Here is a 12786-nt window from a genome sequence, read left to right on the forward strand (position 1 = left end):
GCTGGCGCTAAGGTAGGGAATTTCTAGGCCTCCATCTTTTCCATTTGTGTCGTGATGCCCAGCAATAGTAGAATTCCTACAAGTTATTTACACAGGTCAATGACAGTTGATACCACAGTGAAGACATTGGAGGCTGTGCAAATTTTCAGAACAGAATTTCATTCTTTTATTCCATAATATTACTCTCTTCTCATTTCATGTTGGGTTTTGTCATATCATGTTTTTTTTACGTTCTGAAAATATAACGCCACTTGAATGCAGACATGCGGATTGTTGTATTTGTCAGATGCTGTGTTCAGAAGGTTTATATATAACTATAATTTAGCACAAATATTGGCTGTCAGAAGGAATATTGTGTATTGTATTGGAGTTCAGCTTCAATATAGTTTCTTCTGAGATGCAATGAAACTGGGAGCACATAATCAATTGATATATCTTGACAGATCAATGTGTTGACAAAGCGAAAGTAGAAGAAAGCGAACAGACGGCATTAGAATTTTCCAAAAAGGTAAGTCCACAAAATAACAATTTCAACCAAAATTTACAAAACTGATCATTGAAGAAATGGCATTATTGGAGGGAGGGGTGGGGAGGAAGAAGAGGTGATGGGGCGGGGGGGGGGGTCTCTTTCAACTTAATGATATGTTAATATACTCTGGGCGATATCTATACCTGATGAAGTACAGCAGCATTGCACATATATCAGAATGACCTGAGTGTCATTTAACACAAACCAGGATGTCTTCAATTTGAGATGAATAAGTCTCTGGATTATAGAAAGATACTAACAAGTAATGTTCTTTTGTGAAACTCTACTTAACAACATTTCATTTGATACTCCTTTGTATTTTCTTTTGTATTGTTAAATTGTAGGTGTGATGGCTTTCCATTCAGTTGTACAGTTTTCCCAAAGTCTTTTAGAATCATTGGCTTCCTCCTATGCTGAAAAATCCTGTCTGCAGCGAAAGAGCTATCCACTTAACTGTATTCCCCTGCTCTATTACCAAAACCTTCTTCAGATATATTTATATCTATAATAGAAACTGCTAATTGAATGTTGCCTGGTAGTTAAGGTACTTTGGAATAATTTTGGTTGCAATACTGAATCTAAGCATGGAGAAACGCAATTCTACAAATAACATGAATGATGAGTTTAATCAGAATTCTAGCAAGTTGTTTCGTCGGATTTTTTATTTATTATTGAGAGGCCAAGGCCAGGCCACCACCAAAGTTGAAGGAGTAGGAAGTATAGATGATAAATGAAGAAATAGAAGGACGGATATTTATAGCATACAGAAGGCCTTTAGATCCAATGCTAAAGTAATGCAAAATTAATCCCACTGCCTTGCTTTCCCCATATCTTTCTCTGCTTCAAATATTTATCTAACTTTCTCTTAAATGGTGCAATAATCTCTGCCTCAACCACTCCCCGCGGCAATGCATTTCATGCTCTAACAAGCTTCTGTGTAAAGAAATTTCTCCTAATCCCCTAATTCTCCTAATCATGGGCGATTTTAATCTTCTTATTGATTGGACAAACGAAATTGGCCAAGATAGCCTTGACGAAGAGTTCATAGAGTGTATCCGAGATAGTTTCCTTGAACAGTACGTTGCAGAACCAACCAGGGATCAGGCTGTCTTGGATCTGGTACTGTGTAATGAGACAGGATTAATAAATTATCTTATAGTAAAAGATCCCCTAGGAAAGAGTGATTATAGCATAGTTGAATTTCGAATTTAGTTGGAGGGCGAGAAAGTTGGAACTCAAACCAGTGTCCTGATCTTAAATAAAGGTGATTACAAAGGTATGAAGGCAGAGTTGGCTAAAGTGGGCTGGGAAAATAGATTAAAGTGCAAGACAGTTGATGAACAGTGGCAGACATTTAAGGAGATATTTCATAACTTAGAAAGACTTTAAGAGAAGGGATAACCATCCGTGGCTAACTAAGGAAGTAAAGGATGGTATTAAATTGAAAACCATGGCATACAAAGTTGCCAAGATTAGTGGGAGACCAGAGGATTGGGAATTTTTTAAAAACCAGCAAAGGACGACTAAAAAAAAATAAGAGTGGGAAGATAGATTATGAAAGTAAAGTAGCATGAAATATAAAAACAGATAGTAATAGCTTCTACAGGTATATAAAAAGGAAGATAGTAGCAAAGGTAAACATTGGTCCCTTAGAGGACGAGACTGGGGAATAGGGAAATGGCAGAGACTTGGAACAAATATTTTGAATCGGTCTTCACGGTAGAAGACAGTAAAAACATCCCAATAATAAATAATCAAGGGGCTATAGGGAGGGAGGAACTTAAGACAATCACCATCACTAAAGAAAAAGTACTCGGTAAAATAATGGGACTGAAGATGGACAAGTAACCTAGACCCGATGGCCTGCATCCTAGGGTCTTAAAATAAGTGGCTGCAGAGATAGTGGATGCATTGGTTGCAATCTACCAAAATTCCCTGGATTCTGGAGAAGCCCCAGCTGATGGGAACACTGCAAATGTAACGCCCCTATTTTTAAAAAAAGGGGGCAGACAGAAAACAGGAAACTATAGATCAGTTAGCCTAACATCTATCGTTGGGAAAATCGTGGAGTCCATTATTAAGGAAGCAGCAGCAGTACATTTGGAAAAGCATAATATCGTCAAGCAGAGTCAGCATGGTTTTATGAAAGGGAAATCATGTTTGACAAATTTGCTGGAGTTCTTTGAGGATGTAACAAGCGGGGTGGGTAAGGGGGTGTGGTGTATTTGGATTTCCAGAAGGCATTTGATAAGGTGCCACCTGTACAAGATAAGAGCTCACAGGGTTAGGGGTAACAAATTAGCAAGGATAGAGGATTGGCTAACTAAAAGAAAACAGAGAGTCGGGATAAATGGAGAATTTCCAGTTGGGCAAATTGTAACTAGTGGGGTGCCACAGGGATTGGTGCTTGGGCCCCAACTATTTACAATCTATATTAATGACTTGCATGAAGGGACTGAGTCTAATGTAGCCATGTTTGCTGATGATACAAAGATGGGTGGGAAAGCAAGCTGTGAGGAGGACACAAAATCTGCAAAGGGATATAGACAGGCTAAGTGAGTTGACAAACATTTGGCAGATGGAGTATAATGTGGGAAAGTGTGAAGTTATCCATTTTGGCAGGAAAAATAAAAAAGCAAATTATTATTTAAATGGAGAGAAATTACAAAATGCTGCAGTACAAAGGGACTTGGGGATCCTTGTGCATGAAACACAAAATGTTAGTATGCAGGTACAGCAAGGAATCAGGAAGGCAAATAGAATGGATAAGGTGGTTAAGAAGGCATACGGAATGCTTGCCTTTATTGGCCGATGCATAGAATACAAGAGCAGGGAGGTTATGCTTAAATTGTATAATAATCTGGTTAAGCTACAGCTGGAATACTGCGTGCAGTTCTGGTTGCTGTATTATAGAAAGGATGTGATTGCACCAGAGGGTTCGGAGGAGATTTACTAGGATGCTGCCTGGAATGGAGAATCTTAACTATGAGGACAGATTAGATCGGCTGGGTTTGTTCTCATTGGAACAGAGGAGGTTAAGAGGAGACCTCATTTGAGGTGTGCAAAACTTTGAGGGGCCTGGATATAGTGGATAGCAAGGACCTATTTCCATTGGAGGGGTCAATTACGAGGGGACATAGTTTTAAGGTGGTTGGTGGAAAGGATTAGAGGGAGGGCTTCTTCACGCAGAGGGTTGTGGGGGTCTGGAATTCACTGCCTGGAAGGGTGGTGGATGCAGAAACCCTCGCCATATTTAAAAGATGCTTGGATGGGCAATTAAAGTGACGTTACCTGCAGGGACCTAGAGCTGGTAATTGGGATTAGACTGGATAACCCCTTGGCTGACGCAGATACGATAGTAAGTACTGCAGGGAATTGAATATGGCTGAGGTGATCTGGACTAGTTTCGGTTGCCTGGATGGGTCAGAGAGAAATTTTCCCACATTTTTTTCCCCCAATTGGGTTTTTATCTGGTGTTTGCCTCTCCCAGGAGATCACATGGCTCCAATTGGGGTGGAGTGTAGAATGTTTCGGTGTAAGGGGCATCGCAGTTGTGTGGGGCTGGCTGATTGAGCTGGGTGCTCTTTACCTTTCCGCCGTTCATAGGTTTATATGTAACTTTCAGGGCTGCTGACCGAGGGCCATGCAACTCTTTGTCGGCCGGCACAGACACGATGGGCTGAAATGGCCTCCTTCTGTGCTGTAAATTTCTATGTTTCTTCTATGTTTCTTCTATGTTTCTTCTCTGTTTCTTCTCTGTTTCTTCTCTGTTTCTTCTCTGTTTCTTCTCTGTTTCTTCTCTGTTTCTTCTCTGTTTCTTCTCTGTTTCTTCTCTGTTTCTTCTCTGTTTCTTCTCTGTTTCTTCTCTGTTTCTTCTCTGTTTCTTCTCTGTTTCTTCTCTGTTTCTTCTCTGTTTCTTCTCTGTTTCTTCTCTGTTTCTTCTCTGTTTCTTCTCTGTTTCTTCCCTGTTTCTTCCCTGTTTCTTCCCTGTTTCTTCTCTGTTTCTTCTCTGTTTCTTCCAAGGGATATGGTGTATAAAAGCAAGGAAGTCCTGCTACAACTGTGCAGGGTATTGGTGAGGCCACACCTAGAGTACTGCATACAGTTTTGGTCTCAATTTAAGGAAGGATATACTTGCATTGGAGGCAGTTCAGAGAAGGTTCACTCGGTAGATTCCGGAGATGAAGGGGTTGATTTATGAAGAAAGGTTGAGCAGGTTGGGCCTATACTCATTGGAGTTTAGAAGAATGAGAGGTGATCTTATTGAAACATAAGATACTGAGGGGGCTTGACAAGGTAGCTGCAGAGAGGATGTTTCCACTGATGAGGGAATCGAGAACTAGAGGGCATAGTTTCAGAATAAGAGGTCGCCCATTTAGAACTGAGCTAAGGGGGAATTTCTTCTGAGGGTCGTAAAGATGTGGAATTCTCTGCCCCAGAGAGCTGTGGAGACTGGGTCATTGAATATATTTAAGGTGGAGATAGACCGATTTTTGAGCGATTTAAGGGAGTGAAGGGTTATGGGGAGCGGGTGGGGAAGTGAAGCTGAGCGCAGAATCAGATCAGCCATGATCTTATTAAATGGAGCAGGGAGGGGCCAAATGGCCTACTCCTGCTCCTAATTCTTATGTTCTATGTTCCTCATTCTCTCAGTGATGATTTGAAATTGATGACCCCTCATCACTGACTTCCCAACCAGAGGAAATTATATTTCCTGATCCGCATTATGAAAACCGTTTATAAATTTAAAAACCTCAATTCAATCTTCTCAACATTCTCTGTAGCAGTGGAAATAGTTCCAATATCTCAAGTTTCTGCTTGTAACACTTGTTTCCTATTCCTAGCAACAGCCCTTTCCTTTATATAATGAGGCACCGAGAACTGACACAGTGCTCTTTTACCAATTTTTTGTGTAAATTCATCATCACTGTTAGTCTTTTAGTGATTCAGTGGCACCAGTTTTTAATTTTAAAAGCATGTTAATTATAGAATTGAGGAGGTAAAGCGTTTCCACAGTTTTGATGCCTTAATGAAGAATGAGCTAGAGTGGGCAAGAGCGTGACAAATCATAAATTCAAGACAATGACCTTAAGGGGTATAGTTCCTTGAGTAGTTGCATTAAGATTGTCTTAAAATAGACTTATAGGGCTTAATTTTCCCTAATGCCATTTTTTGGCATATTGCAAGAGTCACCCCTGTTTTTTTGGCCCCAATTACTCCACAAAAATAACTTGCAAGTTTCCCTGTTCTATTTTTTGAAATTGGCGCCCCGCAGTCTGTCCTTTCGCTTCGGGGGGGGGGGGGGGTGGAGCCTAATGTCTGCGCCGAAAAAAACCGATGCTCCCCCACCTTTCTGCACAAGTGAAAAAAAAATGACGTTTTTTACGTGACTGCTATGGGTGCGCATGCCCAGTACAGCTCCTGGCCTGCATTCGGCAATTTTTAAAGAGACAGTTGTGTATGAGAACTTTAATTCTCAGTGGAAAAATCGGAGCTATGATACAATATGCAATGTGGCTCAAGGACCAAGAATTTCTAGGCATTAGTTACTGTAATTGAGGCCAGATGGCACGAGCTGGACATCAGCAGAGGTCGCATAAAAGTTTCACCAAAAGAAATGAAGAAATGCTGGAACCAACTTGCAGAAAATTACTGTTCAATGGTGAACACCCCGAGGTCTGGAGGCCAGTGCAAAAAGAAGTGGCAGGACTTGGCCAAGTAGTTAGTGTAAGTAATATTTTAATTTATTCACTGGAATTGCAATTGCAAATGTGACCATCTGTATATGTCCCACCCAGCAGAAAGACACCCCCTCTAAAAAGTTATATTTTCATCTTTGCAGAGGAGGGTGGCCCACAATAAAAAGAACTCGAACAGGAGGAGGCCCGGCAAATTTGCACCCACTGACAACCTTGGAAGACAGGGTCACTGCTTTGATGGGTCCTGCCTGGAGAAAAGCAACCACCACTGCACAGTCTAGGGCCACACTCGAGGGAGAGGGTAAGTCCTGCAAATTCCACAGTCTGGCTTTGCTAAATGTTAAATACTATGGAATCTGTATGGGTAGAGCTGCGGAATACCAAAGGACAGAAAACGCTAGTGGGAGTTGTGTACAGACCACCAAACAAAAGTAGTGAGGTTGGGGATGGTATCAAACAAAAAATTAGGGATGCGTGTAATAAAGGTACAGCAGTTATCATGGGTGACTTCAATCTATATATAGATTGGGCTAACCAAACTACTAACAATACGGTGGAGGAGGATTTCCTGGAGTGTATTAGGGATGGTTTTCTAGACCAATATGTCAAGGAACCAACGAGAGAGCTGGCCATCCTAGACTGGGTGTTGTGTAATGAGAGAGGACTAATTAGCAGTCTTATTGTGCGAGACCCCTTGGGGAAGAGTGGCCATAATATGGTAGAATTCTTTATTAAGATGGAGAGTAACATAGTTAATTCAGAGACTAGGGTCTTGAACTTAAGGAAAGGTAACTTCGATGGTATGAGACGTGAATTGGCTAGGATAGACTGGCAAATGATATTTAAAGGGTTGACGGTGAATAGGCAATGGCAGATATTTATAGATCACATGGATGAACTTCAGCAATTGTATATCCCTGTCTGGAGTAAAAATAAAACTGGGAAAGTGGCTCAACCTTTGCTAACAAGGGAAATTAGGGATAGTGTTAAATCCAAGGAAAAGGCATATAAATCAGCCAGAAAAAGCAGCAAACTGGAGAACTGGGAGAAATTTAGAATTCAGCAGAGGAGGAGAAAGGGTTTAATTAGGAGGGGGAGAATAGAGTATGAGAGGAAGTTTACAGGGAACATAAAAACTGACTGCAAAAAGCTTCCATGGATATGTGAAGAGAAAAAGGTTAGTGAAGACAAATGTAGGTCCCTTGCAGTCAGAATCAGGTGAATTTATAATGGGGAACAAAGAAATGGCAGACCAATTGAACAAATACTTTGGTTCTGTCTTCACGAAGAAATGCACAAATAACCTTCCGGAAATATTCGGGGTCCGAGGGTCTCGCGAGAAGGAGAAACTGAAGGGAATCCTTATTAGTCAGGAAATTGTGTTGGGGAAATTGATGGGATTGAAGGCCGATAAATCCACCGGGCCTGATAGGCTGCATCTCAGAGTACTTAAAGAAGTGGCCCTAAAAATAGTGGATGCATTGATGATCATTTTCCAACATTCTATTGACTTTGGATCAGTTCCTATAGACTGGAGGGTAGCTAATGTAACACCACTTTTTAAAAAGGGAGGGAGACAGAAAACAGGGAATTACAGATCGGTTAGCCTGACATCGGTGGTGGGGAAAATGTTGGAATCAATTATTAAAGATGAAATAGCAGAGCATTTGGAAAGCAGTGACAGGATCGGTCCAAGTCAGCATGGATTTATGAAAGGGAAATCATGCTTGACAAATCTTCTGGAATTTTTTGTGGATGTAATTCGCAGAGTGGACAAGGGAGAACCAGTGGATGTGGTGTATTTGGACTTTCAAAAGGCTTTTGACAAGGTCCCACACAAGAGATTGGTGTGCAAAATCAAAGCACATGGTATTGGTGGTAATGTATTGACGTGGATAGAGAATTGGTTGGCAGACAGGAAGCAGAGAGTCTGAATAAATGGGTCCTTTTCAGAATGGCAGGCAGTGACTAGTGGGGTGCCGCAGGGTTCAGTGCTGGGACCCCAGCTATTTACAATATACATTCATGATTCAGATGAAGGAATTGAATGTAATATCTCCAAGTTTGCAGATGACACTAAGCTGGGTGGCAGTGTAAGCTGTGAGGAGGATGCTAAGAGGCTGCAGGGTGACTTGCACAGGTTAGGTGAGTGGGCAAATGCATGGCAGATGCAGTATAATGTGGATAAATGTGAGGTTATCCACTTTGGTGGCAAAAACAGGAAGGCAGAATATTATCTGTGTGGTGACAGATTAGGAAAAGGGGAGGTGCAACGAGACCTGGGTGTCTTGGTACATCAGTCATTGAAAGTTGGCAAGCAGGTACAGCAGGTGGTGAAGAAGGCAAATGGAATGTTGGCCTTCATAGCTAGAGGATTTGAGTAGAGGAGCAGGGAGGTCTTACTGCAGTTGTACAGGGCCTTGGTAAGGCCACACCTGGAATATTGTGTTCAGTTTTGGTCTACTAATCTGAGGAAGGACGTTCTTGCTATTGAGGGAGTACAGCAAAAGTTCACCAGACTGATTCCTGGGATGGCAGGACTGACATATGAGGAGAGACTGGATCGGCTGGGCTTGTATTCACTGGAGTTTAGAAGAATGAGAGGGGATCTCATAGAAACATACAAAATTCTGACGGGATTGGACAGGCTAGATGCAGGAAGAGTGTTCCCGATGCTGGGGAAGTTCAGAACCAGGGGTCACAGTCTAAGGATAAGGGATAAGCCATTTGGGACTGAGATGAGGAGAAACTTCTTCACTGAGTTGTTAACCTGTGGAATTCTCTACCACAGAAAGTTGTTGAGGCCAGTTCGTCAGATATATTCAAGAGGGAGTTAGATATGGCCCTTGTGCCTAAAGGGATCAAGGGTTTGGAGAAAAGTCAGGAAAGGGGTACTGAGGGTGAATGATAAGCCAGGATCTTATTGAATGGTGGTGCAGGCTCGAAGGGCCGAATGGCCTACTCCTGCACCTATTTTCTATCTTTCTATGCTTTGGTTCATGGGGATGTCTCCGTCAGCTACGCTTTGGTTGGTGCAATGTGCTATCATTCATCGTGCTCCTTCAAATGAGCCTGCTGCCTGTGCTGTGTGTGCCTACCCATGCCACCCTACCCCCTCCTCTGCTGCTTAACCATTTGTCTGTTCTGTTATATATTGCAGAACTTGAGGCCAACCCTGACTAGGCTGAAGCTGTTGCAGAAGAAGATTCAGACCCGGACGAGCGTGAAGAGAACATTTTCCAATCCGACCTTCAAGACCAAGAGCATGGCGGGGATGGGAAGGGGCAGGGGGAGCGGATAGATGAAACCCCCACTTTCGTACTCACTCTGGAGGAGGTGCAGATGCCGCCCATTGAGGTGCCAGGCCCTATCCTGAGCGGTATGAATGTTGGAACATTCCATGGTTTCTTGCTGTCCGAGGCTGGGGATTCCAGTGCGGTGCAGCAAGGCACACCCAGGGCCCCACCATCCGAGGCTGCGGGTTCCAGTGCGATGCAGTGAGGCACACCCAGGGCCCCACCATCTGAAGCTGCGTGTCCCAGTGGGATGCAGAGAACCACGCCCAGGGTGAGGATGGGAAGGGGAGCTTGATCAGCGCTCTCCTGAGCTGTAGGATCTAACAAATGTGGTTCAGATGATGGTAACGAGTGCAGAGAGCATTGACCTGACATAATCACTCCTGGACACCATGGGGGTGGGGGGTGGTGGGTGATGTATTGGGACTGTAGGGCGAAGTAACAACACTCATGAGAAATGGGAACACTGTCCAGGAACATGAGGGAGGGAATGTCGCAGGTAGCTAGCTGATAGACTGTTGGCGAATATGAGGGTGGGAATGTTGCAGTTCATTGAGATACTGTCAGGGCACATGAGGAAGGGAATGTCGGAGTTAGCTGCTGCAATAAGGGAGTATGCGCAGACCCCGCGGCCATTGACAGAATCAACTGCCACACCCACTCCAATCCCCTGACCAGCCTCTGAAGAGACCCAAGCCGGGCTTTCCACATTACCGCCTGCCCACGCCCCCCCCATCAAGAAGTGCGCATTACACAAGATGCTTGAAAGAATAAGCTTGGTACCAACCCGAGAAACGCTGCGCCACTGTACGGTCAGGGGTGGAGTCAACAAGACCAAGTGCAGCGGGCGGTCTTAAAATAAGGTGGAGGATCGATGGGTGCAGCCGTTCTTTGCTGTTATTGTTATTACTGTTGTAACTGTTCTCAAATTAAAAGTTTTTTGTAAGTTATGTAACTTTACAAGTTTAAAAGTTTGTAAGTGATCTTAACTGAAAACTTTGAAGTTTTATTGAAGTTAAGTTAAGTACAAACAAGTGTTAAACTTCTGAATAAAATACGTTAAATTATAACAATCATTTCCATTATTTGTTCCATTATTAACACAACTTTTTGAACTAAAGAAGAATTATTTCCATTATTTGTTCCATTAATACAACACATTACAAAACTGGTCCAAACAGTAAACATGATCCATGTGGAATAGTTGCCCTGAGCCTTCAGGCAACAAAGCGTTCACGGATGAGCTGGCGCAAGGCTCGAGCAATCGTTAAAGGGGCACAACCGCTCGCCCTCCTCCACCGTCGGTTCAGGTAGTTGCAGGCTTCCTCGTCGTCGTCCTCCTCTTACTCCTCCTCGTCATCTGCATCTTCCTGCTCATCATCAGCCACTCTCACCTCAGGTGGGTCTTCAACTACCAGCTACTGCTGCCTCATAATGGCTAAGTTATGCCGCATGCAACAGACAACAGTGAACTGACCGACAACCTCAGGGGAGTATTGCAAGTAGCCTCCTGAATGGTCCAGGCATCGGAAAAGCGGTTTCAAGATGCCAATGGTCCCCTCTATTATGCGGTGAGTCACAATGTGCGAAATGTTGTATTCTCGGTGAGCTTCCGTCCGGGTTACGCGTAGGGGCATCATGAGCCAGGTGGTGAGGCCGTACCCTTTGTCTCCCAGCAGCCAGCTTTGACCACCTGCTTTCGCGTAGGATGAACATATCACTGGTGCTCCCACAGTATCGCGCATCAACTGACATGATGCGATGCATGTCGTCACACACGAGCTGCACATTCCAGAGTGGAAGCCTTTTCTGTTCCTTTACATCGCTGAATCCTCCAAAGATGCTCGCAAGGCGATGTGGGTACAATCAATGCAGCCTTGTCTTGGACCAGTGGATCCATCACTTACCCAATCCACGTCCGGAACAGGGTTGCGTCATAGCGCCAACCCTCTTCTCGATCATCCTCGCTGCAATGCTCCACCTCACACTCAACAAGCTCCCCGCTGGAGTGAACTAAACTACAGAACCAGTGTGAACCCGTTCAACCTTCCTCGCCTCCAAGCTAGATCCAAGACCGTCCCATCCTGTCATCGAACTACAGTATGCATACGACGCGTCTGCGCACATAGAGACTGAACTCCAAGTCATAGTCAACATCTTCACTGAGGCGTACGAAAGCATGGGTCTCACACTGAACATCCATAAGACACAAGTCCTCCACCAACCTGACCCTGCCACACAGCACTGCCCCCAGTCATCAAGATCCACGGCGTGGCCCTGAACAACGTGGACCACTTTCCATAACTCGAGCCTATTATCAGCAAGGGCACACATCAACGAAGAGGTTCAACACAGCCTCAGGTGCGTCAGCGCAGCCTTTGGCCGCCTGAGGAAAAGAGTGTTCGACGATCAGGCCCTCAAATCAGCCGAAAAACTCATGGTCTACAGGGCTGTAGTGATATCTGCCGTCCTGTGTGGCTCAGAGACGTGGACCATATATAGTAGACACCTCAAATCGCTGGAGAAATACCACCAACGATGCCTCCGCAAGATCCTACAAATCCCCTGGGAGGACAGATGCACCAACGTTCGCGTCCTTGATCAGGCCAATATCCCCAGCATCGAAGCTCTGACTACACTCGACCAGCTTCGTTGGACGGGCCACATTGTTCACATGCCTGACGACACAAGACTCCCAAAGCAAGTGCTCTACTCAGAACTCCTACACGGCAAGCGAGCCCAAGGTGGGCAGAGGAAACGTTTCAAGAACACCCTCAAAGCCTTGTTGATAAAATGCAACATGCGCACCGGCACCTAGGAGTCCCTGGCCAAAGACCAGCCTAAGTGGAGGAAGTACATCCTGGAGGGCGCTGAGCACGTAGAGTCTCGTCGCCGAGAGCTTATAGAAAACAAGCGCAGACAGCGGAAGGAGCCTGCAGCAAACCAGTCCCACCCACCCTTTCCTTCAACGACTGTCTGTCCCATCAGTGACAGAGACTGTAATTCCTGTATTGGACTGTTCAGACACTTAAGAACTCATGTTTAGAGTGGTAGCAAGTCTTCCTCGATTTCGAGGGACTGCCTTTGATGATGATGTATCTTTGGGAAGCCAGCAATCTGGAGAAGCCTACAGCCTTTTCACGCATTGCCTGGGCAGTCATGGGGAACTTTATGTAATCATTCCTCCGGGCATAAAGAGCAGCAGTCACCTGCCGAATGCAGATATGTGTTGCATGTTGAGAAATAGTGCACGCATCCCCAG

The 12786-nt window shown here is 44.3% G+C and overlaps 1 protein-coding gene and 1 long non-coding RNA gene across 2 annotated transcripts in view; both read left to right on the forward strand.

The window, feature by feature from the left end:
* The window catches only part of diaph2 (diaphanous-related formin 2), a 503895-nt gene that overhangs the window by 430034 nt on the left and 61075 nt on the right, over positions 1-12786 (forward strand). Inside the window, exon 15 of the mRNA XM_070883985.1 lies at positions 444-508. Coding sequence (XP_070740086.1) covers positions 444-508 — 65 coding nt within the window. The remainder of the gene's footprint in view (positions 1-443; positions 509-12786) is intronic.
* LOC139265740 (uncharacterized) lies at positions 6148-9411 on the forward strand. The gene is made up of 3 exons (XR_011593622.1): positions 6148-6256; positions 6372-6529; positions 9389-9411. It is a non-coding gene; the product is annotated as an uncharacterized lncRNA (long non-coding RNA).

Source organism: Pristiophorus japonicus, chromosome 6, assembly GCF_044704955.1.
Source record: "Pristiophorus japonicus isolate sPriJap1 chromosome 6, sPriJap1.hap1, whole genome shotgun sequence".
Lineage (NCBI taxonomy): Eukaryota > Metazoa > Chordata > Chondrichthyes > Pristiophoridae > Pristiophorus > Pristiophorus japonicus.